This window comes from Argiope bruennichi, chromosome 6, assembly GCF_947563725.1.
Source record: "Argiope bruennichi chromosome 6, qqArgBrue1.1, whole genome shotgun sequence".
Lineage (NCBI taxonomy): Eukaryota > Metazoa > Arthropoda > Arachnida > Araneae > Araneidae > Argiope > Argiope bruennichi.
In genome coordinates, this window is record NC_079156.1 from 9,805,112 (window position 1) to 9,832,735 (window position 27,624).

General features: G+C 27.3%; 1 protein-coding gene across 4 annotated transcripts in view; it reads left to right on the plus strand.

Moving 5' to 3' along the window:
• The window catches only part of LOC129971464 (insulin receptor substrate 1-like), a 36,602-nt gene that overhangs the window by 3,643 nt on the left and 5,335 nt on the right, over positions 1-27,624 (plus strand). For 3 of the 4 annotated variants that reach the window (XM_056085252.1, XM_056085251.1, XM_056085250.1), the window contains exons 4-13: positions 251-396; positions 481-623; positions 5,066-5,278; positions 6,289-6,408; positions 7,046-7,138; positions 7,210-7,304; positions 9,194-9,349; positions 11,429-11,647; positions 14,225-14,340; positions 18,137-18,226. In XM_056085252.1, the coding sequence (XP_055941227.1) occupies positions 251-396; positions 481-623; positions 5,066-5,278; positions 6,289-6,408; positions 7,046-7,138; positions 7,210-7,304; positions 9,194-9,349; positions 11,429-11,647; positions 14,225-14,340; positions 18,137-18,226 (1,391 nt within the window). The remainder of the gene's footprint in view (positions 1-250; positions 397-480; positions 624-5,065; positions 5,279-6,288; positions 6,409-7,045; positions 7,139-7,209; positions 7,305-9,193; positions 9,350-11,428; positions 11,648-14,224; positions 14,341-18,136; positions 18,227-27,624) is intronic. The other variant, XM_056085253.1, reaches the window with a different exon arrangement.

Sequence of the window (27,624 nt, forward strand, 5' to 3'; positions counted from 1 at the left end):
TCTCCCTCTTTTTGTGTTAGAACTTTGTTCAGTATTAAATGGTTAATAGGTTGTTTTTTAATGTTGGCTTAACATTTGTAAATTATTAAAAGTTTTAAGGTAGCTTAGCATTTTTTTTTTAAAATTGAAGTTAGAGAATGTCAGAGATGCTTTATTTCAGGATTTTTATAATTCTGTGTGCTAAATAAAAGATTAAGGACTAAATTTATTATTTTAATTATCTGGTTAATGCAATCCTTTGGCTTTCTAGAACATGTTTGGCAAGTTACCGTTGGCGATAAATCATTAGCTTCCTCAAGAAATATGAAAGGTCTCTACAGGCTTTGTTTAACTCCAAGTGCATTAGCTTTGATTAAGGTGGACCAAACTGATAAGCCAGAAACACTGGAATTTCCTGTAAGTTCATTTTAATGGTTATTGATAAATTCTGTGCATCTTTTTGACAGTGACAGAAAATAAATGTTGTACCCTTTTTTATAGCTTATGAGTATTAGAAGATGCGGACACACCAACAATTACTTTGTTATCGAGCTTGGTCGATCCTCGGTAACTGGGGCTGGTGAACTCTGGTTAGAAACAGAAGATGTTGTCATAGCTCAAAACATGCACGAAGTTACATTAAAGTGAGTACATGTAGTTTGCATTTGCATCTTTACCTTTCTAATGTGCCAGTTGTTATTTTGATTATTTTCTTACCATACAATTCTATTTCATCAAGTTTAATGTGAAAGAGAGGGCATTATATTTTTCAGTTAATGAGCATTGGCAAACATCCTTTTTGCTTTTTCATATTTACTTTTTAATGTATATTTCTATTGTATTCAGCAGTTTTATATTGACTTTTATTTCTTTGCTAGAGTGGGGGAAAGGCAACGGCAATATTAATACTTAACATATATTTATTAAGAAAGGACATATAACTTAGCACAGACAAAACATTACTTAATTGGCATAAAAACATACATATATTGTATCAAGCATAAGGTAGATGATGAATGCGAGTGACACGTCTTGTCTACTCACAGCTGCTGCTTTTCATCCTTGATGTTAAAAGATCATATAGGACTATTCATCTTTGCATCTCATGTGAAGAGATAAAATAGGACTGTTTCTTGTTTCCTATACGCCATGCAATATATTTTTTATGTATTTTTATAATACTTCTGTATTTTTCTTTTGTATTTTTATAGGTTACTCAAATATTTTTCTTGTAATTTAATTACTTACAAAAGAAAAAAAAAGTGTTGAGTTCATAAATTATTGAAGACACTAAATTTGCTAATATGAAAACTTGAATTCAACTTCATTTGATTATTATATCATCAGGCATTGTATATATAATGTAAGCAAGAAAATTATTACATGCATTCTGAAAATGTGTTACAATTTGCTAGAGTTTGTACATTTACATGTGAGTGTAGTGATCTGCATTGATGCAGTTTTGTGTAAACATTTTTGTTATAGGCTTATTTCTTTTCTGAATGACAAATAACAATATAATAGATTATAACTACCTTTATGGGATTAATTTAATCTTTAAAATATAATAATTTTTTACTTTATACTGGATTTTGGGTAGATTCCTATAAGAAGACTACCTATTGCAATGGTTTTCATGACAAGACTTCGGAAAAATTTCTGCAGATCTTCTCTGAGTATGGTCCATAGGACCCCAAACCCAAAAGTGCATAATATGCATATAACACTAGTTAGAAAACTAACTAGAGTCATTTTGTTTGAATTTTGACCAGCTTGGAAAATGTTAGAAATGTAAAAACCATGGATGAGTTCATAAATGGGCTATCTGGCTCAAAAAGGGTGGAAGTGGTGGGGGGAGGGTGAAATATTCATTTTGCTATAGCTTCCCTAATAATGAAGATAGAAAATTAATCAAAATAGTTCCTCATTGCTACAAATAACTTTTGCATTTAAAATTTTTCAGTAAATCCAATATCTTCGAAGTCGGGTGATTTTTCAAGCCATAATTTTGATTGTTTTTAACATTGACAAATTATGTTACAGGTTTTAAAAAAATGAAATAAGTCTTGCTTTTCATTCATTTCCATGTCTTTAAATTGTTTCAGTGCACATGGAGTAAAGATTAAAAGCTTAAATAAAACTAATTAAGATAAAGAAGAAAAAGATTTAAGGGCAACATTATACAAAAACGATCAGTTTAAAAATTTCCAGAAGCTGCATGTTTTTTAGCTCATTACATATAATTTTTAAGGAACTTTGTTATTCCGGAGCTTTTGTTAATTTGATGTCTACCGCATTACTAAGAATATGCTGTATTAAAAAAAATCTTTAAAAGACAATTATGACTTTAACACTAATATGAGTACTTTTATTAACCAAGTAATTAGTTCCCAGAGAAGATCGGAGATATGTTAATCTATTGACTGTTCACCAATAACATGTGGTTAAACCTAAAATTTGCCAATAGTATGTAGTTAATAATAAATACAATTGTGCAAAAAAAAAAAAAAAAAAAAAAAAAAAAAAACATAATTTTTTAATATAATTAATATATGTAAATTAAATATTTAAATGTGTTATAATAAGATCTTGTTCCAATATTATGAAAAGCAGACCGGTTTATTTTTCCAACCAATATAAATGAAAAATTATTCGCCACATTTGTGCTTACTACCATAAAATGTTATTTTTTTGTATTTGATTGAAAGAACAATATTTCCAATGATAGTCAATTTCTTCAAATATAGTTAAGATGCAGAGATAAATTTTCAATTCTTGTTGAATAATACAATCTTTTGGCACTTGCTAAGAACTTCACGTTTTTCAACAGTATGAATTTTGTAATAAGCCGGAATTTGTATATTTTTTATATTTGTATTTGATATTTATTTTGCAATAAATATTAAATTATTTTATTAGAAATATAAACATTACCTATGGTTGCTTCAACATGTAATATTTGATTTTTACCTTATCATATACAAAGTTTAGAAAAGGTACTGTAATTATCAGATTTAAACTCGGGATTTTGACGTTTTTCCATGTTTTAGATGTCTCTAAGTTCGAAAAACACATTTTTCAAAATTTCCTTGTATTTGTTCCTCTGTGACAAAGCTAACTAAAAAAAAAGCTTTGAGTTTAACAAATGAGAGTTCATATATGTTCTTTTTCCTAAATTTGTGGATTTCTCTGAAATTTTGAGCAAAATCTATTCAGATGCAATCTGTCCAGCTGTTTGGGTACAAATGGACTCAATAATTGCAAAAGCTAAGAGTTATCTAAGTAAAATTTGGTACACAAATCATCTGAAATGAAGAATTGTATCAAAATTTGATACGATAAAGCAGTTCAAATCAGAATTTGATGGATCAAAGAATTCGAGTCAAAATTTGATGTGATCAGGCAATTGTGTGGTTCAAATCAAAATTTGATAACATCAAGCGGCTGACCTCTATCGGTCCATACTTTCTAGTGCATGTAAATGTGATATTTCATAAACACAAGGATTTAAATCTATGAAATTTGTTATATTATCTTGTGACTACTATTGTACTTAAATTTAAGTGTGAATTGGTCTGAAAAAAGATGTCCAAGACGTGTATTTTCAAAATGGATTCAATAAAAATAGTAGATTTATGCCAAAAATCTATATTATCTGTAACTTTTCATGAACTCGTGCCATTCAAGGTATATGTGGCCTTATCCAAGGTTCACAATTTTTAGTGGTATGAGGGGAAGATTAATTGGAGGGTATACTAGAATGTTGCAAGAGGAACATTCCTGTTGGCTTTTGTCCAAGGATTTTAAGAAATTTGAAGTTGATAACTTAGATGAAGAGGAATATACCTTTTTTGTTTTTACTTGCTGAGAAGTCTATCATATTCCTTCAATATCCGAGATCTAGTATCAATTCATCATTTTGTCTAAATTTCAAAGTCATTTTTGATTTACCAAAATTGTGTCATGTAGGTATAGGTAAAGACGCTTTCCGGTTAGTAATATCTCTTGTTTCTGCCCTTGGAAAGCGTAACATAACATAGGAAATATAATCAATGTGTAAAACATGCATCTTTTTATATGCAATACAAATACAGCATTACTTGCTTTGAACAGTTTCACTTAAATTAGTAAATTTTTGGTTTTTGAAAAATTTTATTTTAAATTTTGATAGTTTCAGTATAATAAATATTTAACTTTTGCATATTAAATTTTTAATTTTATTTTTAGTTAATATTTGTAAAATTTGGTAGTTTTATTATTCTTAAATTACATATATTACTTAATGCTGAATAAATTTTGTTGAAGATATATAAAATTGCATATTTTTAATATTTTAAGTAATTGAAAGTTTTTAGAACATAAATATTAATGAACTAAAATATTCATAACTAATTTTAGTGTTATAAGAAATCACAATAATTAGCTCTTATTTTTTAAATTGATTCTTGTAGTTGGGTAGGGCCCTTAAATGAGGGCACTCCTTTGAAGGTTGCAAGTTTTTATTACTGTAAAATCCAAGTTTACCACCAATTAAATACATTCAAGACATTTTTTCATTATATTTGAAAAATTTTAATATTCTATACTGGTAAGGGTTTATATCTTAGTTATGAATGTTTTATTTTTCTTTTCTGTTTAAATTTTGTAATTTTGTCTCCAATTTTTTATGGAAATTTAATTTCAGTTTTATTATCTTTGTAAAAATTTTTATGTGTTTCGGTTATCTTCAGCAAAGATATGAAAGTGTAAAATGGTAATAGGAAAGCTGTAATTTAGAATTATGTCCTGAAAATGGCTTGATGAAAAACGGTTTACTGAGTGTTAACTATTAATTTTAGCCAATTCTGAAGAGGAAATGATTAATTGCTTTATTCACTTTCTCAAATATTTTCTAGATAGTTATTAAAAAATTTGTATAAATTACTTGTGGTAGAAACTTCAGTTATTTCAAGGACAAAGAATTTAATTTTATATAAATATTTAAATTATTGTTTGATTAGTTGAAATTTTCCTTTTATAACGCACTTATATAATGTATTTTCTTATGTTGTGATTTATTGATTTACTTTTATGTATTTATTTCTAGTGCTATGAAATCCTGCAGAGAGCATGAGGATTTGGGACCATTAGCTAGGCCTCGAAGTGCTTCAAATAGTGAAAATTCTCGACCCATAGCTACAAGGCGCCCAGTTGCTGTTGTTAGTCCTCAAGCAATATCTTATGGAGGCATAAGGGATCGTTGTGATAGTATGCCTTCTCGGCCTAGAACTATTAGTGAAGGTCAAGAAATTAATAACAGGTAAAGCAAATTGCTTGTAATTTGCTATGTTTCTAAAATTGCATATCTATTTATATTTATTTTATTATTGTAATGATTATAGGAATAATTGAATTTTTGCCAGTTTTTGCTTTTTTAAAAAAATTTACAATGAATCTTATTTACATTTTTACATCCTTTATATTTTAAATCCAGTCTTTCTTTGATGGCCTAATCAAAATATCACAAGTTTATAATGGTTATTTATGTTTTCATCATAGTAATAAAAAAGTACATGTTTAATTATTTATTAAAAAAAATAAGTTTTATATGAATTTAATCTTCAAATAATATTTGTGGATTCCTATTTTATTAGCTTAAGAATTAAGTTTTTATAGAAATAAAATCTAGCTTTAACTTTTGCAGTGTGACAAATGAATTATTTTCTGTCATAAAAAAAATAATTTATTAATGTACAATTTATCATATTAAATATATTTAACTTTTTTTTTTGTTTCCTGTTTGCAACATTTTAGAAATCTTTAAAGTTATATCTTTCAAGTTTTTAGAATTATTTTTTAGATATTGTGATAATTTAAAAAAAAAATTGATATTTTACTTTATTTCACAAATTTAATTGTTATTTGTAACATGATTTAACTGAAATTTGTTGTAATTCTGATGCTATGGAGTTAAAATATATCCTGTTTAAATAGTGTATTTTTGTTTTGATTTAATTTTATATGCTTTTCCCCTTTACAAATAAGTCTTTCCCCCCAAAAAATTGAACAGTTTTATTTGTGGCTCGGACAGATTTAAAATCTATTGTACTATTTTTATTATGGTATATATATAGTAATTCTAACGTCAATAAACCATTCTGTGTATTCCTTTAGTGTTAATTTGTATTTTAAAATTTTTTTCAAAATTAAAAATTAAAAAAAAATTGTTTATAATCTTTAGAAAGGTTTGAGTTATTCGTTAAACCTGTTACAGGATTTTCTGGGTTATAATCTGTTTGAAAGGGCAAAATTATGACATTTAAAAATTAGTATTTTTCCTTTAAGGGGTTATTATGCTCCACCAGGCTATACATTAGATTCTCTGAGGCCTCACAGTGGTTTCTCCAGAACAGTTTCTTACTCTCCTCCTGCACTACCAAATCCACTCAGGTAAGTTTTAATTAAGAACAATATTCTGTGCTTTTAAAATCTAAATTTAATTTTGTAAATTCTTGTTGAGGCCTAAATAAGCTCCTACTTCTAAGTAAGTTGGTTACACTTTATTGTAATTGGAATTATTCTCTTAGTTTTCTACTAAAGTCTGATGATTGGGATTTAAAAATCGGTTAAAGGAAATTGGAAAATGGAATTAGCAGATATCATGTTTTGGAATTTTTAAAGGCTTGATTTTTTTTCTCCAATTCCATTCACTCGTTGATTGCATCTGATAGTATAGATTTATTATTATTATTTATGCCCCCTCCTTGCATACACATATTCCTTCATTTATTTCCTTTGTTTAAAAAGTTGCTTTTCTGGTGTTACAACTAATTGCTAGTTTTTATCTAATTTGAACATATTATGGAAGCATCTTCTTTTTAAACACTGCAAGCTAAACAATCTAGGCAGCTTTCATGAGAAACATAATTATTTTACTGAATATAAACATATGTTTTTGATTTATTTCATAATACTTTTTTTTAAATCTATTGTAAATTAAGCTTTTTAAATATAACAGCATCACAGTTTAGAATCCTTCTATTCTTGAAGTACTTCTGTCTTGATCAATTTTCTTTTTTGAAATTAGTCCTGTTTCGGCCACATGTTCCACAGATAGTGCTGGTAGCTCCCTTTCAATTGACGAGTTTGATGCTGGGCAGCAAACAGATTTTGCTCATAGGTTAGTATTTTTTAAAAACTTAACTAATCTTTAGGAAAATTGGCAGCATCTAAGAATAATTTCTTTTGCAGTCGTTATATTCATAGTCATCCTACTGATGGGGCTCTACATACTGAACCGCCAATCAAAGAAGAACAATTAGATGAATATATGCCTATGTCAATAGGTAATTTCTTTTTATATTTTAGAATTGGTTACTTTCGTAATAATATAATGTTTTTTTCTTGCTTCATTTATTTTTTTAAAATCTATTCTGTATGAATGTTAATGTTTTTCCTTTTATAAATAGTATAATATGGGGATTCTAATTCTTTTAGAGTAGTTTCTTTAAATTAATTCTTGTTGCATTATTTAGATGTAATTAATTCGGAATTCGCAAAATCTCCTGGAATTTTATTTGCTGTGCCTGGAAGTTTCGGAAAATAACCTGAATTTAAATTTTGAAATAATGAACAAAATAGTTAAGTTATTTCTTGGAAAGGAAGACAAAGCCTGTTTGATCTAGCCTTATCTTGAGGGCACCACTGGGGTATTATCATGGGATGTTGTAGTTTAGAGAAAGGGAAGGTTGTGCAAACAGAAATATAACCATGACTGTTTTGTCTTCATTATATCTTCACAATGCTTAGAAGCAAAACTGAACTTATCTTTGAAGTGTGTGGTAAGTTATCATACATCTGATTTTTGCAAGGCATATTCAAATTTATTCTAGAAATGTTGCCAGGCTGCAAAGTTCTCCTTTCAGACAACAAATTATTCTTACTTAATTGTATTTAGCTTTGGTCCATATGTTAAAGGTGTTATAATTTAATCCCTGGCTGATTTAAATTTATATAATATAATATTTAACAATTCAGCAAATCTCTTGAAATAAGGCAAATGAATTTTCACATTCAAAAATGAGCAAGTGAAATTGGTAATAGTATAATGTTATATTGAGAGTGTTGAAAAGGTCTTAATCCATATAAATTTATTGCAAAGATCTGATACTAGTCGTTTTTTCTTATCATTGGCTAATATCTATTTGTTATAATTTTAGTTGAGAAATGATAGACTTTTTTTTTTTTTTTTTTTTTTTTTTTTTTTTTTGCATAGGTTATGAAAGAGGTGTTTACTAGCTGTTTGAAAACTTTCAATGTTAAAAAAAAGGGATGTTCTTGATGGAGTTTAAAATTTTTTAACAAATTTTATTTCAACTAAAGTATAGCATTGTGAAGCAAGTGTCTTCTAGTATTTTGCAGGAATTTAGCATCTAGCAGTAGCTGTGTGGTGGCTAACAGGAAAGGAGTTTGCATTGCATTGGCTACCCACTTTGTCCATAAATTTTGATTTATTTGTCATGATATGTATAAAGGGTGTCCTTAGTGCTTTTCACTTAAGCATTTAAAAGTCGAAAGCATAATGCATGTTAATATTGTATTTATTTTTCCTAATAGCTAAAACATGTTTAAAAATTCAAAATATATGTGTGCGAATCAAAGATTTTTTGAAAAATAGCTTTGTTGTAATGTGTTTTAAAGAAAGTATATTTTTGCATTACAATTTTATAAGAATTTGTAAAAATCAAACATTTTATTTATTGCCTAAGAATATTTAAAATTCTTATTAGGAGTTGTAAATTAGGTGTCCAAAATATAATCTTTCATAATGTTATTCAACATGCATTAAGTTCCTATAAGTGCTGAAAGATTTCTTCTATTATCAAATTCTATTTTCAAATGACATGACTTTAAACCTCAATCTTTAAAGACTTTTTAGCAATCGTAACTTTTAATGTACATGCAATTTATACATACATTAAATTTATAAACAGCTTTTGCAGTTTGAAATTCTTCTACATTACATTTTACTGTAGTTCTAAAATTTGTATTAATGAAATAATATAAACAAAATCCATTTAAATTTAGGTAATAAGAAACATTGATGTTTCTTTAACAATTTTGTTGAAAGTCAGAAATTTTATACAATACAAATCTTAATATAAAAGGAATTTTTACTGATCATAATTTCTTTGACATGCTTCTGTTTATATATATCGATACTTTTGCTTTGCAGGAAGTGATTCTGGTGACAGCTATTTGCATATGGCACCTATGTCAAGTTCCGCACCTACTGGCCCCAGTGTTTATTTGAACCTAAACTGTTCCGATTCTAGTTCCTTGCCTCCAGTGATTCAGGACAATGATTACATGGAAATGAAATCTCCTACTGGTATGCATTCATGCTTGAAAAAAGTTGACTTTTAACTCGCCCTCCCCCTCAAATATTGGAGATTTTTATTTTTTGCCTGTTTTAAAAAAAATGCTGTACAACTACTGATATTAGGCTAAAATTAAATATTTGTATTAATTTATTTTATGCAATGGAATTCATTTAATCTCTAAACACATCTTACTTGGTTTTGTGCAAAAATTATAATAGGTATGGTATAACTTTAGAAAATCTTGCTTTCTTATTATAAACTCACTATAAATCTATGTGCTACTCCCCCCACTTAATTGATGTTACATAACTTTTATTATTATTATTATTATACCTATATCAATATTTAAAATAAACTGCTCACTTAGTTTTCAGCTGCCTTAAGAGTCTTTTCATTTTTAATTTCATTTAAATCAGTCAGTATCATTCCTATTTATATTTGTAGTGGACTGATCCAAAGGGTTCATGACCAGTGTGAGCATACATGATCTTGTACTTCTGAGGACCTTATACGCCTATTTGATTTTGCTAAAAGAAAATACAGTGATTTTGTTTTAATCTAAATATATGTAAAGGCGAATATTGCACTTTTGTTTTCTTTTGGAAGTTTGTTTGCCAATCCAAGTCAAAGTTAAATGAATGTTTGCTGGCAGCTAGTAGTCACAACTACTTAGTTCTACTCATAATTAAAAATGTTAGTCTTTTAAAAAGATGAAAATTATATATAGTTTTTTTTTCAATGTAATTTGGATAATATCTTGAAAAGAATGATTGTAAAAAATCATTTCAAAGATTGCAACAATGTAAATACATCTTTTAATAGACAATATTGAGCGCATTACTTTCCATTGAAATCAAAATTTGTTGCTGAGTTTTGCTTTCTATGGTCACAATTTAAAATATTTATTTAAAAATAATTTGTTTAAATTGTATCTAAATTTTTAAAGAATTTGCTATCAAATATACTTTAAAATGGGGTGCAGGGAAAAAGTAATTTCTGGTAATTCAATATTACGTAGTAATTCATAATTTTGGGTCAAAACATTTTTTTTATTTATTAACAATTATCACAATTGTAATGATAAACTTTAGAAGAATTTATTATTTACATATATTTTTTTAGTTTTTTACACCAATTTGTGTAATGTCATAAAGAATAATTGGTTTGTTTCAAGGCCATACAAATCACCTTTGTTCTAGGTCTAACATTTAATGCTGACACAATTTGTAAAAGTATTAGAATAAAATTTGTAATGACATATTGATATTTTAAATGGAATTTGTTTTTTAGTTACTATTTTACTACTATAGTTACTAGTTACTATTTAATTATTATTCACTTTTAGTTATTATATATTTTCTTTATATTAATTGAAATATTCACTGTGTATATTTTGATATTTTGCCAAATTTCAAATATTTCAATATGGTAACTCCTGAACTAACAGCCTTCCATACTTTGTATTTTACTTTGCAAATTATAAATCTGTAATTCAGTATATTATCTCGTTTTAAGTTTGACTATGATCCCCTGAGTGATATTAACATTAATCTTGATATCATTATTTCGTTAATGGACAGAGTGTGAAGGATGACAAAAATGTTGAATGTGTCAGTCTTTCATTTGTATTGAAAGAAATTATAAAGACTGTATGCTTTTACTACCATATGCTATTTCTTATTTGAGATCAACTTGTTAACAATTCAGAGATTATTTTAAAAAAACATTTGTGAAGAGAACAGGGAGTGGAACATGAGATATTGCATATAAGCAGGCCCTATGCTATAATTATAAGCATATTAGAAATTTTTAAAAAATTTTCTTCATCTGATAAAATTATATTATGTTATTCTTTCAAGTTTTGCAACTTCCGATTATTTTATCAATCCGCTTTAAAATAATTTGTTTATAAATTTTCATTCATTTCTTTACTGATGGTATACTTATTTAATGGAAGTTAAATAAACAATCAATAGATATTGATGAAGTTGCTAACTATTGTACATTTTCTTTTATTTTTCTTGTTAAAGTTCCTTTTGCAATGTAAGTAAAGTTTTTGATTGTTGAAAGCCTAATTTGTTTTTTAGAAGGTTACATAAATATGAGTCCTGTTGGTGCTACTCTTGATGTGCAGGGCAACAAGTCTTCGTCGCTTGATTCTTCTAATGATGCTAATCAAACTAAAGATGGTTACATTCATATGGCTCCGATTCGTGATCATTATTCTTCCTCGCTTTCATCAACTGGACCAGATGGCTATCTTGACATGGCACCCTTGTCTTCTTCATTGCCAAAAGCTTTCCCTGGTGAGAATTTTTGTTTCATATTTTAATTTATTAATAGGAAACATAATATCATAATTTATTGGTAGGAAATGCTTCTATATGTTGAACAAAAAGGAAATATTCTAATTTTCATATGTGGGGTTAATAAAGCCGATTCCATACGTCTTCACTGTGCAGTCAAATGATAAAGAACTACTAAATTATAATTTTTATTTTTGTTGTTGGAATAAATGTCCAGGCAAGAAAAACAATTACGAGACTGTAAGCTTATCTCGAAAAACGGTGACTTATAGAATCGAACTCGTTGATAAAAATTTGACTTCACAATTAGAGTCAAAGATTGGCCAGTTTAAATTTTGCTCCATAGCTATGGATGAAAGCACAGATATAAATGATACTGCTCGGTTAGTATTTTTTATAAAAAGTGTTGATGAAAAGTTTCAAATTACTTTTTTCAATTTTTGGCCTGCGATTGAAAAACGTTTGCCCATCCCTGGTTTATACTAATAAATCAAATCTATATATCAACTCTAGAAGTGCAGAGCTCCAACTAATGTCAATACATAAAAGTGAAATGCCATATGACTCAGACGTTGAAAAACAAACATTGCTGCATTGTAGAAATTAATAATATTTAAAAATTATAATAAATATTTTTGTTTTGAACCTACAAATGCGCGGCAAATGGACTGGAAAGTGAACCTGAGCTCTCAGGATAGACGAGATGCTGGGCTGATAAGGGTATGTTGCTTATACATGACACTGGTCCTGAAGGAGTTAAAGATAATTCTTTCCCTCCTTTGTTAGTATCATGCTTTCATCTTCCTTATCATCAGTTTAGTTATTTTCTTCCATATTCTATCTATTATTAACAACCAGCTTTTATGTGTGAAAAGTAACATGCTTGTAGATTACAATATTAATTTTTTTAGTTTGATAAAATAAGCATCAATTTCAGATCAAAATACACTTTTTATGGTAGACTTAAAATAATTTCCTATTTTATAATAAATTATATAAAATACACGGTAAAACAGGAATTTGTTACATTAAAAATCAGTTGCTTTGATTAAATTTGAGGACTATGCTTGTTTGTAGGGGTTGATTTAAAAATAAAAATCAAAGTTCATCATAACTGTAATATTCTATTGATTCAAGAAATATATAATTTGGCGATTTACCATAAACATAACAAGAGTAGAGAATAGACAAAGAAACTTACAAAAGTTTTCCTTTCAAATTTTCTAATTCTAATTTCTAAGCTTAATTCTAATTAAACAGATATCATCATATCCTTATAAAAAGCAGGAAAGTATTTTCTTCTTTCTGTAAGGCGTATCAACTTAAGTACCCATTTTGCAAACAACAAATCACGTTGTAAATGCTGTTATTTGCTGAGTAGGAAGAAATTTTTGGCTTTCATAATATTTATGAGTTGGAACTCTATTATTTTAACCATAATTTGTAATACCTTAGAAAATTATTGTGATTAGTAGAATCAATAATAAAAACTTATTGCTCTAATAATATTTATAACTATTATAGTAAATTTGAGTCATCTGTTTTTTGTTATAAGCATTTTGGATTTCAGTCAAATTTGCTTATAGTGTTTTATTGATTTATGTAAATTTAAAAGTCTACTGAATGTTTTTAATATTTAAAATTTGAATGTATAAAAATATGAAAAGAATGTATAATAGATTGAATAAAGACATTTCTCTCTACAAACTCTGGTTATGCATTTAAATATCATAAAAAAAATAATTTGAAGCTGAGAATGTTCATAGATGAAATTTCGTGCAAAGAATTATATTTTATCTTTCAAGGAAAATTTGTCTGATATTTGTGTTCCGATGTAAAAAAAAAAGTACGTTTAACATTTTTTAGCAGCAAAAGATAAATCGTATTGTGTATTGGATTAAACAAACATGTTAAATTTCTTTAAAAGATAATGTATTTATTTAGCTCAAGTTTGGATGGATTCTGAATACAATTATTATAAAAAAAAATTATTAAATCTAGAAAAAGATTTAAAGCAAATTAAAATTTGTTGGATAGAAAATCAAAAGAATAAATTCCATTTTTCTGTCCCCTAAATTATTACTGATATAAAATCGGAATATAACCCAATAAATATATCTTGCAGTTGTTTTAAAAATTTGTCTTTGAAGAGTTAAGTGTGGTTTAATTTTTTTTTGTGTGTATGTATATATAATATATATAGTATGTGTTCACTACATAACATAAATTTTATTGAAGAAATGTATAGAAAATGATTTGGCAAATGAATAAAACTATTAAAAGCATGAAGAAAATTTTAAATGGTATAAAAATGATGGAAGTGACACTTTCTAGTACTAATGTTTTTAATTCGGAAAGTGTTTGTAAAATGCATCTTGAAAACTATCCAATTTATTACAAAAAATTCTTAGGTCTTTAAAATAACTTTATGAATGTATAATCTGGAATTTCAATTTCTTTTTGCTAAAATTGTTTTTAAAATAGAATATGTTTCAAATAATTTCTTTGCTTATTTATCTAATAAATGATTAGGAAAATTTGCATATTTATCTCTACTGGTCACTTTTCTTTTTTCAGTGATTACTAACCATACTGCTAGCTTGTCATCACGAAAAGACAGTAGTTCAAAACTATCCGAGATTTCTGTGTCTTCTCCAAGCAGCACAAATCTGGAAGACTTTCCTCTAGATAAAGTGAGTTTGTTTTCTTTTAGTATTCTTTTAAGTCAGTAATTCCAAACATTAGATTATTATCACGAAAAGATAAAAGGCCTAGATTCGTATTGGTAAAAAAAAAAAAAAAAATGTAGTTTTTTAATGACTTTATATTTTGGACTAAAATAAATGTATCGTTTAGATCAGTACAAAAATTTGTGCCCAATTTTTGTAGCTATTCGCAGAATGTACTTTATAGTGAAATGCCAATGCTTTAGTTTCTTTGTACTTGAACAAAGTTGCTACAATATTGGGAGGACTAGAAAAATACAGGAAATTGAAAAATCATGTATAAAAACAAGGAAAATTTCCATAAACAGGAAATTTTAAGTTTCTTAGTTGTTGCCCCCCGCCCCCACTTCTTCTTTCCTGTATTGAATTTCGATTTGAGAGACGCTTCTTTTTCCTTGAAATTCCTGAATTGTAGCTAATGAGCATGCAAGGTTTCTGCTTGAGATAACAGAATAAATTTCTCTGGCTGGAAGAGTAACATTCAATCTGCTGAAGCTTTGCTGTAATATTTACTCACTTGCACACGAGTTCATTGAATGAATTGTTTATTTTTTGATAAACTACACACTTTTTCAAAGTAAATTAGAGAATTTTATTAAAATAATGAGCTACTCAAAATCTGCATTTAATATGAATTGGACAGATAAAAGAAATCAATCCTGGGTTTTTTTAACGAGTTAGAGAAATTTCGTAAAATCCAGCAAGAGCTTATTGCTTTCCTTGTAAAAAGATAAGCTTAAGTAATGGGAGAAAACAGGCACTTACTATTTTGCCAAAAGTGGAAAATATACAACATGTCAAGTCAAAACAAACAAATAAAAAAATCCATCATTGATATTGGACCTTGTATCTAAAAGGAATACAGGAGAAAATGGCATGTCAAATAAATCGATTGATTTGTTGATCGTTGATTTGCTTCTCCTTTCTTATTCTGATGCACAAATTTCCCCACCATGTTTAGAACATGCAAAGAACCATTTTGAAAAAAAAATTTCATAAAAAAAAATTAACTTGATTCATTTTTCAATTTGTTGATGGTGTCTATTCTAATATTATGAAGTCTAAAAAAATTTCCTGATTTAGAGAAGTTGTAAAGTTAATTCTTGAGTTGTCACATGGTAATGTGACAGTGGAAAATGAATTTAGTATCAACAATATGTTTGTTAAAAATCTGAAAGAAGATTCTTTTAAGAACTGTGTGTGTTATGATTAATTTTTATGGTGATGTTTTAAATGCTCTGATTTAAAAAGATTTGCTTCAGTTAGCTAAATGAGCATGTGTGAGATATTATGAAGCTCTAGAAGAGTATAAAAAAAATCAGGGGGTAAACAAGAGGTTCAACAAACACAAAAAAGCATTGCAAATGAAATTGTTGCAAAAGAAGAAAAAATTGAACTGATGACTGGAAAATCTACAGAAGTTGCAAAAATTGATGCTCAAATATATGAATTGGTAAAAATAATAAATCTTTTTTCATAATGTTCTTTTGTTAAGTGATCATTAAATAGTTTCTATCATGACAGTAAAAAATGTTATCTTGTGTTTGATTTCATTCAAGTCCTTAATATTTGTGTCCTTAGAAATTTAAATAAAAATTTAAGTAAACATGATTTAAACACTAATTATACATTCATTTTTGTTGATTGCGTAAATGAGTTGTCAACAAACTATATACTATATCTTTCAAAATTTGGGGCTCAATCCCATTTTATACATACTTAATAGATCTCTTGAATTCATTTGCAGTGAAATATTGTTTACCATAACTGTAAACTTTGTGGCACATGCCTTGGGATTCTCTTATGGGCTACATGCTGACTAATCAAGGATTTTTAGATTCTGAAAATTAAACTAAATTTTTGTGTTGTTTGTGGTATAAACTAAAGCATTGTCTATCAAAATTCCCAGCTCCTAATCATCCTCTAGTGTCTTAGTATAGCATTGTGATGCAGCAACCATTGGTAAAGGTCACTACAATGCAACCAATGGTTGATGCAGCAATCATTAGTTGCATGTAGCAAAATACTGCTCAAGGCATTGCCAATACATCTTGTCTGTGACAATAAAAAAAAACATGAAGATACCTTGTGGAAATTATGGCATTATAGTGCTAAATTAGGCATTATAGTGGACAATGCAGTTACTGCTTTTTTCATTGCTAAATATTGCCATTTCAGTTCATATGACATATGATTTTAAGTGCAAAAAGTTCTTTGTGATTTATATGGCTACAGAGCTGGTTTCTTTTTCATTTTGCAGCTAACCATTGTTCCTGTTTTTAAAATACATCTACAAATCGTATGTTTCAATATTGAAAGTCCTGAAGATCAATGAGGTCTTTGAATCTAATGATTATTGCCTTCATTTGTCATATGCAACCTTCCAGAACTGCATTTTGCTTTATATATACATCTACTAGATAGAATTCGATGAATAGATTTCTATAATTATTAATAACTAAACTTTTAGAAATGAACTTTCCCTCAGCTTTCAGCTCACAAATCTATATAACCTCATCTGTTTATTCACTTTTTCACAAAATTTTCGCAACCCATGATTACCGCACATGGATGCATTTTTCCATCTTTTAAGCTGTGCAACTCGCTCTTTTCCTGTTCATGGTTTTATTCAGATCTGGATTAACATATTATGTTAGTTGCCTGTGTCCTTCTCTTATAAAGTTGTTACTAAAAACTTAAAAAGTTTTTATTTCTCCCACAACTAAGATCACATTTGTTAAACTATGAATATTCATAATTCAGAAACTTTAGAGTGGTAATTAATTAATTAGTAATAATTAAGTTTCAAGGTCTTAAGTCTTCCCACGATGAATATAAGAATTCAAAAGCTGCATCACATAAAAACATATGATTTTGCTTTTTCTCTCTGTATAGAACAAAGAAATATAAATCGAACCATAGGTGCAGTGGAATAGTGAAATATAAAACTACTGCTTCAATATTTAGTGGATTTTACTAACCTAATACTGAATTCCAATAATCAGGAATCTGTCTGATAGTGTTAATTGATGGTAAAGGCTACCTTATCATCGTTTTGTCCAATTTGGAATGGTTTAAACGCTATTTCCATGTCTACTGTGACTTGGATGATATTCTTCTACATTGTAATGTCATGTTTCTTGAAATTGAAGGTCCTGATTCTATTTTATTATCAATAATGCTGACCCGTATTGCCAGTCAATATTTAAAATCTGAAATACTGTTACATTTGAAATAGTATTTACTGCCTAATTTGAATCGCACTGAATGTATCAGGCGTACTAAAGAAAGGTTTGCATTCCCTCCTTCTTCTAACGTAGGTAAAGTCTGAGGTAAAAAATAATAATAAATAAATGAAACTCTTCTTGAGGCAGTTTTAAACCATTGCAAATAATCTTATTCTTTGCAGAAATAGAGGCTGTCAGGTCTGTGCTACCATCAAAGATAATCGCATTACAAATTGACACATTTCTACCATTTTGTACCCTCAAAAAGTTCTTGCATGGTCCTATAGTTTTTTTAAGATTTATTGAGTTTTATTTTGTATATTTTATTTTGCCTCAAATGTTGTGAACGTTTCACAGAAATCAAATAGTTACCTTATCTACTTTTTTTTTACTTGGTTGTTTTAATTTTAGATATCGGCGTAGTTTTTAAATTTAAGGAGTGGATGAATTAGTTTCTGAATTATGGATGAATTGGTTTCTCTGTATCTTATATAATTTTTCAAATTCCTTCAAACAGACGTGTAACTTTATTGCAGGTGAAATCTTTTCTTGCCGATACTGATGATTCGTCATGCGATTCATATATTCGTCCAGTTCGTGCTTACTCAATGGGAAGCCGTCCTCAGGTTTGTGATGATAGCTTTGAATATTCTAATGATTGTTTCTGTTGCCCTTTGCTCAAAGTTTGTGGATTTATTTGAGATTTGCTAAATATATTTTTTGCAATATTATTGTTCTGTAAATTATTAAATTGTTAATTCTCAAATTTTTATCTTTTATTTTAACTGATGGCTGTTGGTAATAAATTTGATTTATAAGAGCTTTAATGTTAATAAAAGGGATTGTTTTTTTAGGAAGGTTCTACAATTTATGTAGAAATATATTAAACATTCGAAACAATGCAAATACTAATCTTGGAATTGGTACATGAATAGTATTAAAAGAATTCTTGTTTTAGGTAATATTTGATAGTTCTACCCATGTAAATATTGATTAACCCCTTTCATTGTAAATAAAGTTTGCGATATAATGTTCTCGCTATGTCTTGTTCATATCTTAATATATTACATATATTTTAAAAAATAAAATGCATTGTCATGGAAGTTGTGCTGATAGTCTTTTTAAATATGTAATTTTTAAACTAATTATTAGCTTGATTGGGTAAATGTTTTATTTTCATTTTACAAAAACAGATCAATGAATAGTTTACATTAATATCATTTTTAATAATATTAGAGTAAATTCTTTCTATTAACAAAATTTTTATATGGAAATTTGGCTGCAAAATCAATTGTAGTTTGTCATTTAATCATTTATTACTTAGTAATATTGTTTTTACAATGTCTTTCATTCTCATTGGCTATAAATTTTTACGATTGCTTTTACAAATAATACTTTACTGAAGACATTTAAAGTTAAAAAAAAATTATTTGTTTCTAAATGGATTTTCTTTAAAAATCTCTTCTATATGAATTCATTTTTATATTTGTGAAGAAAATCCACAAGGGCTCAGTGCCTTAGTATTCCAGAGGGTTGTAGCATCAAGCCAAATTCCAAAAACAGATTTATATTATGTCCACCAAGACTAAATGCCTTTTAGTGTAGCTTTGAAATTTGAGGCATCTTCCTTAGAAATCTTTTTAAGATCATTCTGTGAAAATAATTGCCTATTATTTAATGGTTAATTTTTTGAAAATAAGAAAACATAAGATTCTTTTGAGAAATTTTCAAATTTGTTTTTCCATTTTTGCTTCAATTGAAATGCATTTTTTTTTCTTTCCTATTCTGCATAAATTGTGAAGAACTTGATTATAATTTATGCAGCACTGAATTGATCACAAAATTAATAGTAAATTTTTTTGACATTTTACCCATTATATTAAAATTGCCATTGAAAGTGAGCATTTAGTTTGCAAAGGTAAGTTTATCATTAAATTTTATATTTTTGATTGTATCAGTTCTACTGCGCATGATCCATGTGCAGGAATTCAAAAGAAGGGTCCTCTATTTTAATGTATTAATGTTATTGTAAATTATTATCTTCTCTTTCAATTAATAAAATGTTCAAAACATTTTATTAAATAGTGAACTTTTTTTTTATGCAGAAAATTTTTAAATACATTTTATATGTGCAATTTAAACACAAGAATTTTGCTTAATAGCATGAATGACTAAATTATAAAATTCCTTTACTCTTTGGTTTATTATTACTTGTTATTAATTGTTATTTTTAAATATTATTCAAGTCCTTATTTATCATTGATATATGTATCACATATTTGCCTGAAGCAAACAGATTGATTTTTCATTACATTTAGAAATATTTCAAATTTATTTTGAAATAGGTGATATTTTATTCATCCAGATGTGTTGCATTAAGTTATTTCATATTAACCGACTATTTATTATAGATTGATGTTAAGAATTGTTTTTTGGTATTGATTTAATATTCTTGCATAACTCCCCTGTTTTTTAAAGTGCATTATTCGCTTTTGTGAAAATGCGAATTTTGTTGCCTTTGAAATTAAATTTTATTATTCCTGAGATTGATTAATTTTCTTTTATGTAATAACTTTATAATATTCTTAATATCTTAAAACACTTTTGCATAACTATATCTATTTTACAGTTCATTTAATCTTACTTATTTTACTTCTTGGTTTTTATGTTTGACACAATTCATATTTTGTGAAATTTATTTGCCTAGTCTTTTTTATTCCAAGTTGTATCATGCCTGGTGTTATCAACTGAAAATGAGGAAGCATTAGTAAGGTTTGACTGCTGATAATGTAGTTCATATTGGCTTCAGTTAAAATACAGAAGTCTGCTTGATATTTAGCATTCCAATCTCCAAAAGCAAGAAGATATTTCGAACTTTAATTAGTTGGCTTCTTCGTGGTTCTTAGCACTGGTGCCTTACAATTTTCAATAGTATTATCCATGAGTCTTGATTGCACCAGAGAAATGCAATGCCTCTTTATTTCTAAAATTATGAAGCAGAAAGTGGACGTAAGCACTAGTTTGCGACATTTTATCAGTTCCGAAAAGGAATTTGCAATTTTCATGAGTGACACTGAAATGGAAACTAAGGAATTACTTGGGCAATTGTTTTAGATACTTAAAGTTATTAACTAATTATTACATCTTGAGATATGTGGAAAATACTTGTAGCTCGGAATCTCTTTTAAATATGAATTTAAGTGAGTAAAAAATATTTTTACGAGCACAATTTAAAATGTAATTATTACAGACACATGTAATATGTTAAATTACTTTACAGGTTTTGATAGTTTGATGGGGAAAAAGCAAAATAGCAAACTCGTGCAGTTGTAACGCTTTTTCATGGTGCATAGCATCATAAAAAGTGCTTAAATTTAAAAATTGTTTTTGTGCGCCTTGAAAGTGTTTAGTTTTTAAAAAAGATCCTTAAAAAGTTCTTAATTTTTTTAAAAAAAGGTCCTTTAAATGTGCTTAATTTTTAATAAAATTCCTTAAGAAGTGCTTAATTTTCTCAAGTGCTGTCAACAGGTGTTAAGATAAAACTTAATTTCTTTTTTTTTTTTTTTTCACTCCTTTTTTCTTCATCAGTGTGCATTTTATTTTTGGAAATACCGGGAAGATTATTCCTAAGGGCCAATACAAATTATGTCATACTTGTTGTGATTACGAAAAACATTCGAATTTCAGTAGAATTTAAAGATGAAGTATTTTTTAGTTAAGTCAGTAAATGTATGTTTAACCTTTTTATGCATTTTTAAGGAAAAATACACTGATTTATCCAATGAACGGAAAATGAGTATACAGCAAGTTGAATTTGGTTCCCCAAAGAAATATATAGAACATGGAAGATGCTGCTCCAAAAACACTTATAATGAAGCATCTTTAGTTTGTTACAAATTCGATCATTGCTCTAAAATGAAATATTAACGAGAACAATCTCTTGTACAACCTTTTAAAGGGATTTATTATCCTAGGAAGTTGATGGTAGGGTATATTGAATTCTTATTCATTGCGATGTATAGTTACGTTAGTCAATTGCATAAAATTCAGAGGAAATTTTAATGTGAAACCATAGGCTTTAAAAGATCACGATTTCTTTCATGCTGTTGTTTTTTTAATGTCCCCATCCAATTAAAATTTTTTATTTGTTTGACCAATCTCGGCAGGTTTTAGCTTATATATATATATATATAAAAATCTGCTAGATCTAATACTTAAAACTTCAAAAAAGATTTTAGAGATAAAAAAAATTTCAAAACTTTTATTTTTTTAAAGATTTTTGCTTTTTCTCTTTTTGTAACTCTTACATATATATATTGCCTCCCATCTCAGGTAACTCTTGCATATATATATATTGCCTCCCATCTCGGGTAACTCTTACATATATATATTGCCTCCCATCTCAGTATTCTTGCAGAGGTTTTACCTAGATAACAAAGCAACATGCAGCACAAATCATTGAAATTACAAACATGAAATTTAGCAGGAAGTTGCTTCCGAGGTATTAGAAACCCACTAAGAAAGGATTTTTCAAAATTACAATTAGAAATTTAATTAAATAAAAACAGGATTTAAACATGTTTTTGCCATAACATCAAAATAAATTATTATTAAATATAAATTTTTACACCATTTAAAGATTTCAAAGGTTGTTTAAATTCCAGTTTCGTTAAATACTTTCTTTCTTTGTATTTTTTTTTAAATTTTAAAAATTTATGAAAATGAGTCTTGAACTCAATTTGTAACAATTTGTATTGCAATAAATTTTAAAATGTCATTTCTTCATGAAATTGTTCAGTTGCATTAAACTTGTTAGCGTTTTTGATTTTTTAAAAAACTTTTTTTTTTTTTGCTTTTAATATAAAATTCAAAACTTTAAAACAATTTATTGAATAAGATTCTTCACTTCATAAGTGCTTTAAATTTTAAGACAGTGTGATATATTGTCTCCCTAGCTTCAAAAATTACAATTTAAAGAATACATTAACTATCATTTTTTATTTTAATTATACTTGCAATTACAGAGCTATTGTTTTTTTATCTTCGCAGATTTCTTTCTATTATTTGTGAAATCATTTTCATTTCTTCATAAAATGTATAATTGCGTGTTTTAGCCCTTTCTTTTTGGCCGCGGTGGCCTGGTGGTAAGGTCTCCACTGAAGAACCGTCGTGTAAGGGGGTCTGTTGCTCGTTAAATCCGTCCTGACCAAACGTCCTCCCGCTGGTGTGGTGTGGAGAGGGGGGTGCCAGCTCAGGTGTCATCCTCGTCATCTGACCGCAGTTCAAAATTACGAGGTCTGTCCCAAAATAGCCCTAGTGTTGCTTCAAACAGGATGTTAATATAACTAAACTAAACTAAACTGCCCTTTCTTTTAAAGCTAAAGTAAGCAAATTTTATTTGTAATTGTATATAGGTTTAAAAGCATGCTTTTATTAACGTTTCGAATTTTGGAACATTCAGAAATTTTCTTTATTAGATTTCAGATGCAATAAGATTATTTTTAGTGTGACCATTTCTAAATAATGCCATTCTTTTCTATTTAAAAAAAATTGATCTGAAAATTTCAATTGGAACATCACGTGTTTTTCTATCGCCAATTTTTGGCAATTTTGCCAACCTTATGATGATAGTCATCCTAGAATGCTTTAGCTAGTAGCTTTATAAGATTGCAAATAAAATGTTCTAAACTGCTAAGTGTGATGAGTTAGAGCAGGAGGAAATTTTACTTTCTCTTCCAGCCATGTTGAACTTCATTTGTTGCTGCATATATAAAAATCCAAATTGGTCATGCTCATTGGTAAAATTTTTAGTCATACTATGCATCTGTATCAATATTAATGTATTTTAAGAAGCAATATATCTGTTCCAATTAATTAGTATTGTGTTAATTTTAAGAAATGTTGAAAAACAGGCCAGGTTTTTATTGTTAATTTTATAAAAATTGACTTGATTTTTTTTTAATAATGATTTTTTATTTCTATATTATTTTTATGTTTTTTTAAAATATAAATATAAACACAGATATGTTTTATAATAAAATCCATAGTGCAATGCTACTGCAATTTTATAGAAATATTAAATTTATTATGTGGTTTCTGAATTAACTATTAAAATTTCAAAAATACCCATTTAAAATTAATTACTTAAAATATGCTCAATAAAAACAATGCATTATTGAGAAACGAAAAACATCCTGCGCTTAGAAAATATGAAAGTTCATGTATGGATAAATGTAAAAAAGGTGCTTAGGTGCTCAGAAGTGCTTAATTTTTGTAGCAATTTCTCACTATACACCCGGTTTTTTACTCCACTATTTGGCGTAGAAAATTCAGCATTATATTAATAGGAATTTGTTTATTTCTTGAGGATGCGATGGTATGAGTTGTATATATGTTTAAGTATTACATTTTTTTTTTTTTTTTTTTTTTTTTTTTTTTTTCACTCCATAATTCTTATGTGGAATTTTGTAGCAAGAATATTATTACTTGAGCAATTGACGTATTTTCTAAGTATAATGTGATAAATTTATAATTGTTCCAGAACATTTGAAATAGCTCTTGCTGTCTGTCTTCACAGAATTGTTTGTCATCTATTAAGTGACTGGATACTATCATTGATTTTCTTATATTCCCATCTAAAATGTCAGGATTATATTATGTGATAGCCTGCTCCTTTCATTTTTTAAAAAAAAATAAATGAGCAACTGCACTGCATATTAACAACAAAAAAATTAATTTTGAATAAAATATATTTTTATTTGTTGTTGTAATTTGTTCAAACATTCGTTTTCACAAAAAACGGGCAGTAAAAATTTTTAAAATATCAAATTATGGCATTTTCATTGCATACGAATTTCTTTGATGCTAATGTCAAATTAATTATCTATGCAATAGGGGTGGGGGGGCATTTAAATTTTTTATTTCTTTTCTATATTTAATTTCTTTAATTCTTAATTTTTTTTTTTTTGTCATTTAAAAAAATTTAATATAATTGTTTTCTTGCTGTCATATTTTACATTAAAAAGTCCTTCCAACTTCATTAATTTATAAAAAAAGCTCTGTATATTAGAAAATAACTTTTTTTTTCTCACCTTCCTTTTATTTGCCAAGGGGAAAAACTGAGGTGGCAATATATCATGCAAAGTTTGCATTCAAGAAAGATACATAATTAATTCTACAAAAATTATATATTAAAAAAAATATTGTGCAGCACGTACGAAAATTCATCTTGTAATATGTACCCACAAATTAAAATACCATATATATGGTGTTGCTTTTTAAAAGCAACATAAAAATTCTAGATAAATATTTATTTATTTAATCACATTTATCTTGTACAGTCTGCTTTTACATTTCAATGTATACAATGCGATTATAACATTTTTCTGCAATAATTTCATATTGTTGCACAAAAGTAATTTTTACGCCATTTTAAAATACAAAAACTTTTATTATTAATACCAATATACCAATCTAGTGCTTTTTAATTTTTTGTAATTTGTAAAAATATTTCTTGCATAATTTGCAACAATATTTTTCATTGTTGCATTAAAATTAAAATCATTTTCATGTTTTAACTATTTAATTGCATAATTCTTTTTGCTATTGTTGTATTCTAAGCAAGATTCTGTTTATTATCTGTGCTCTTTACATGAATAAGAAAGTGAAGAAGTTACAGTTAAAGACCATGTACAGTTAGGAGAGACATTACATGGTCTATTATATTTTAATGTTATCATGATATCAAAACATGATTAATTTCCATTAATAAAAATCATGTACATGAGTAACAGAAAGTAAGAATAAGGTTAAAGGACTTAACTGAAATTGAATCTTTTATTCTAGAAACAATAAAATCAATATATTTGTCAAATCAGCTGGTCCTCAAAGATTGCTAATTATTAATAGATAGATGAAATTGATGGGGTTTTTTTATATATAATTTTACTTTAAAATAAAGAACCTCTTTGTTGCTATCAAACTTTCACTTTATTGCTACTAGATATATTATATAAAAATTTACACATTAAATGTATTTCTAGAATTTTTGATTTATTAGCTAGAATCTAAGACTACTAGTACAGATGAGAGATGGCAAGATGCATGTCAGGATTTACCATACATTTTTGTTGCTTTATGTACCCATAACCAGACCAAGACATTCACATGGGCAATTGTTGTTGTTGCTGTATATTTAGCAAATTATTTTGAATCCCAACTCCAAAAATACCAGTTACGTCAAATATAACCACTATACTACCAATTAATTTCATCCGAGAAATTTCAGTTTTTATATGATGTGGATATAGTCAAGATCTGCTTTTCCTGTTCTTTTATGCATGCCGAGTTAAACTTAAAATGATGAAGATACCCAATTAAGTACTAAATAATGAATTTGTGTGTAGTTAAAAAATGAAATAAATTGTATGCCTCTCATTGAAATATTTTTTCTTGAAGTTTGATCATTTCTCTTTCTGTGATAAATAAATAAATAAAAATCCTGTATTCATACATTGCAAACTTGTTTATTAACATTGAGAGTACTAAATATTTCCTTTTGTTTCTCCCATTTACTTGTGTCAGTTTGCATACTTTTAAACCCTATGGTTAATGAAAATTTAATATTTGTTATTATTACATAATTTTCTTCATAGACTTTTTGAGTCTGATATGTTAATAGAGACCATGTTAGTAGAAAGAGCACTAAAATTTTGGCTAAAATTTTCAAATTCTCTCTATTTTTCGTTTCATGGAGTATATAATTGTGTAAAATTATTTAATTGCGTATTTAATGTCACATTCCATCTCAAATTGTAAAGGATATGTTCTTTCCAAAATCTACAATAATTATTGGATAGTAATTAGCATAATCCTTTCGTTATTTTGAAACGATAATTTATAAATATATAACTGAGAGAATGTGAGATATTGACACAATCAAGATCAGCATCTTACCATGTAATGCACAAATCTGCAGTTCTGTAAGAAAAAAAGAAAAAAAATCTATTTTATGTTACTTTGAAATGTCAAACATTGTACTTGGATATTGTGGAAATTGCTTTAAAGTAGTTGCTTTTTAATACATTCTCCCCCCCCCCTTCTGCAATTAGATAGAAATTTTTAATCATCATGCGCTTGCACTCTTAAAATTTCTCAAGTGTCAAATTCCTTTTTCTAAAAAACAATTAGAGATATAATTGTTTTTCTATAGTGACTAGTTTTCTATTATTTAAAAGTCACCTTGTTGTGATGAATAATCTCCCTAGTTGCAGTATGTCGGATGTGATGTTTATTGAGATCGACTACAAAATAAATTCTTATTTTTTGCTAGGAAAAAAGGATGGGGGGGGGGAGAGTTTTTTTTTTTTTTTTTTTTTTTTTTTTTTGCTAAAGATAAAGGAAGTATATTTGAAAATTATGTGTAATATATAGGGGGGGGGAAGCTTTTTAAAATAAAAGTTTGTTTTATCCTCTTATCATCAGTAATTTTTATTAGTTCCTTGGGTTATAATTTAAAATCATAAATGTGATTATTTTAGCAATCACTACCTACTGGTGTGAATTTCTGTATCTTGATTCTTTCAATAATATTTTCTAAGAATGAAATAAAAAATGATTTTTCTGTAATCTTTTAAATTTTGTAGAGGAGAAAGGAAATATATTTATCAATTTGTCTACAGTAGCTAATATGGTAGTAAGTGCTTGGTTATACATCTTATATTAACGGTATAAATTAATTTTTTATGTGAAGAATCTGCTTTTTCAAATTGAATTATTTTATGTAAAATATAATAATCTACTATTATCGATTATTATCTAAATCAGATATGCTATTATATATATTGATAATTCTTCAGCAATTTTTATTTTTTAAAAATTTTTCGGATCATATTACATGGAGGTTGATAGTTCAAAGTAGTACTTTAAGATAATTTTCTCTATGCTAGTAAAAAAGTAAATAGTATTAAAAATGCAATTTTTTTTCATTTGATATTCCATTTTAATTATTTCAAAATACACTTTC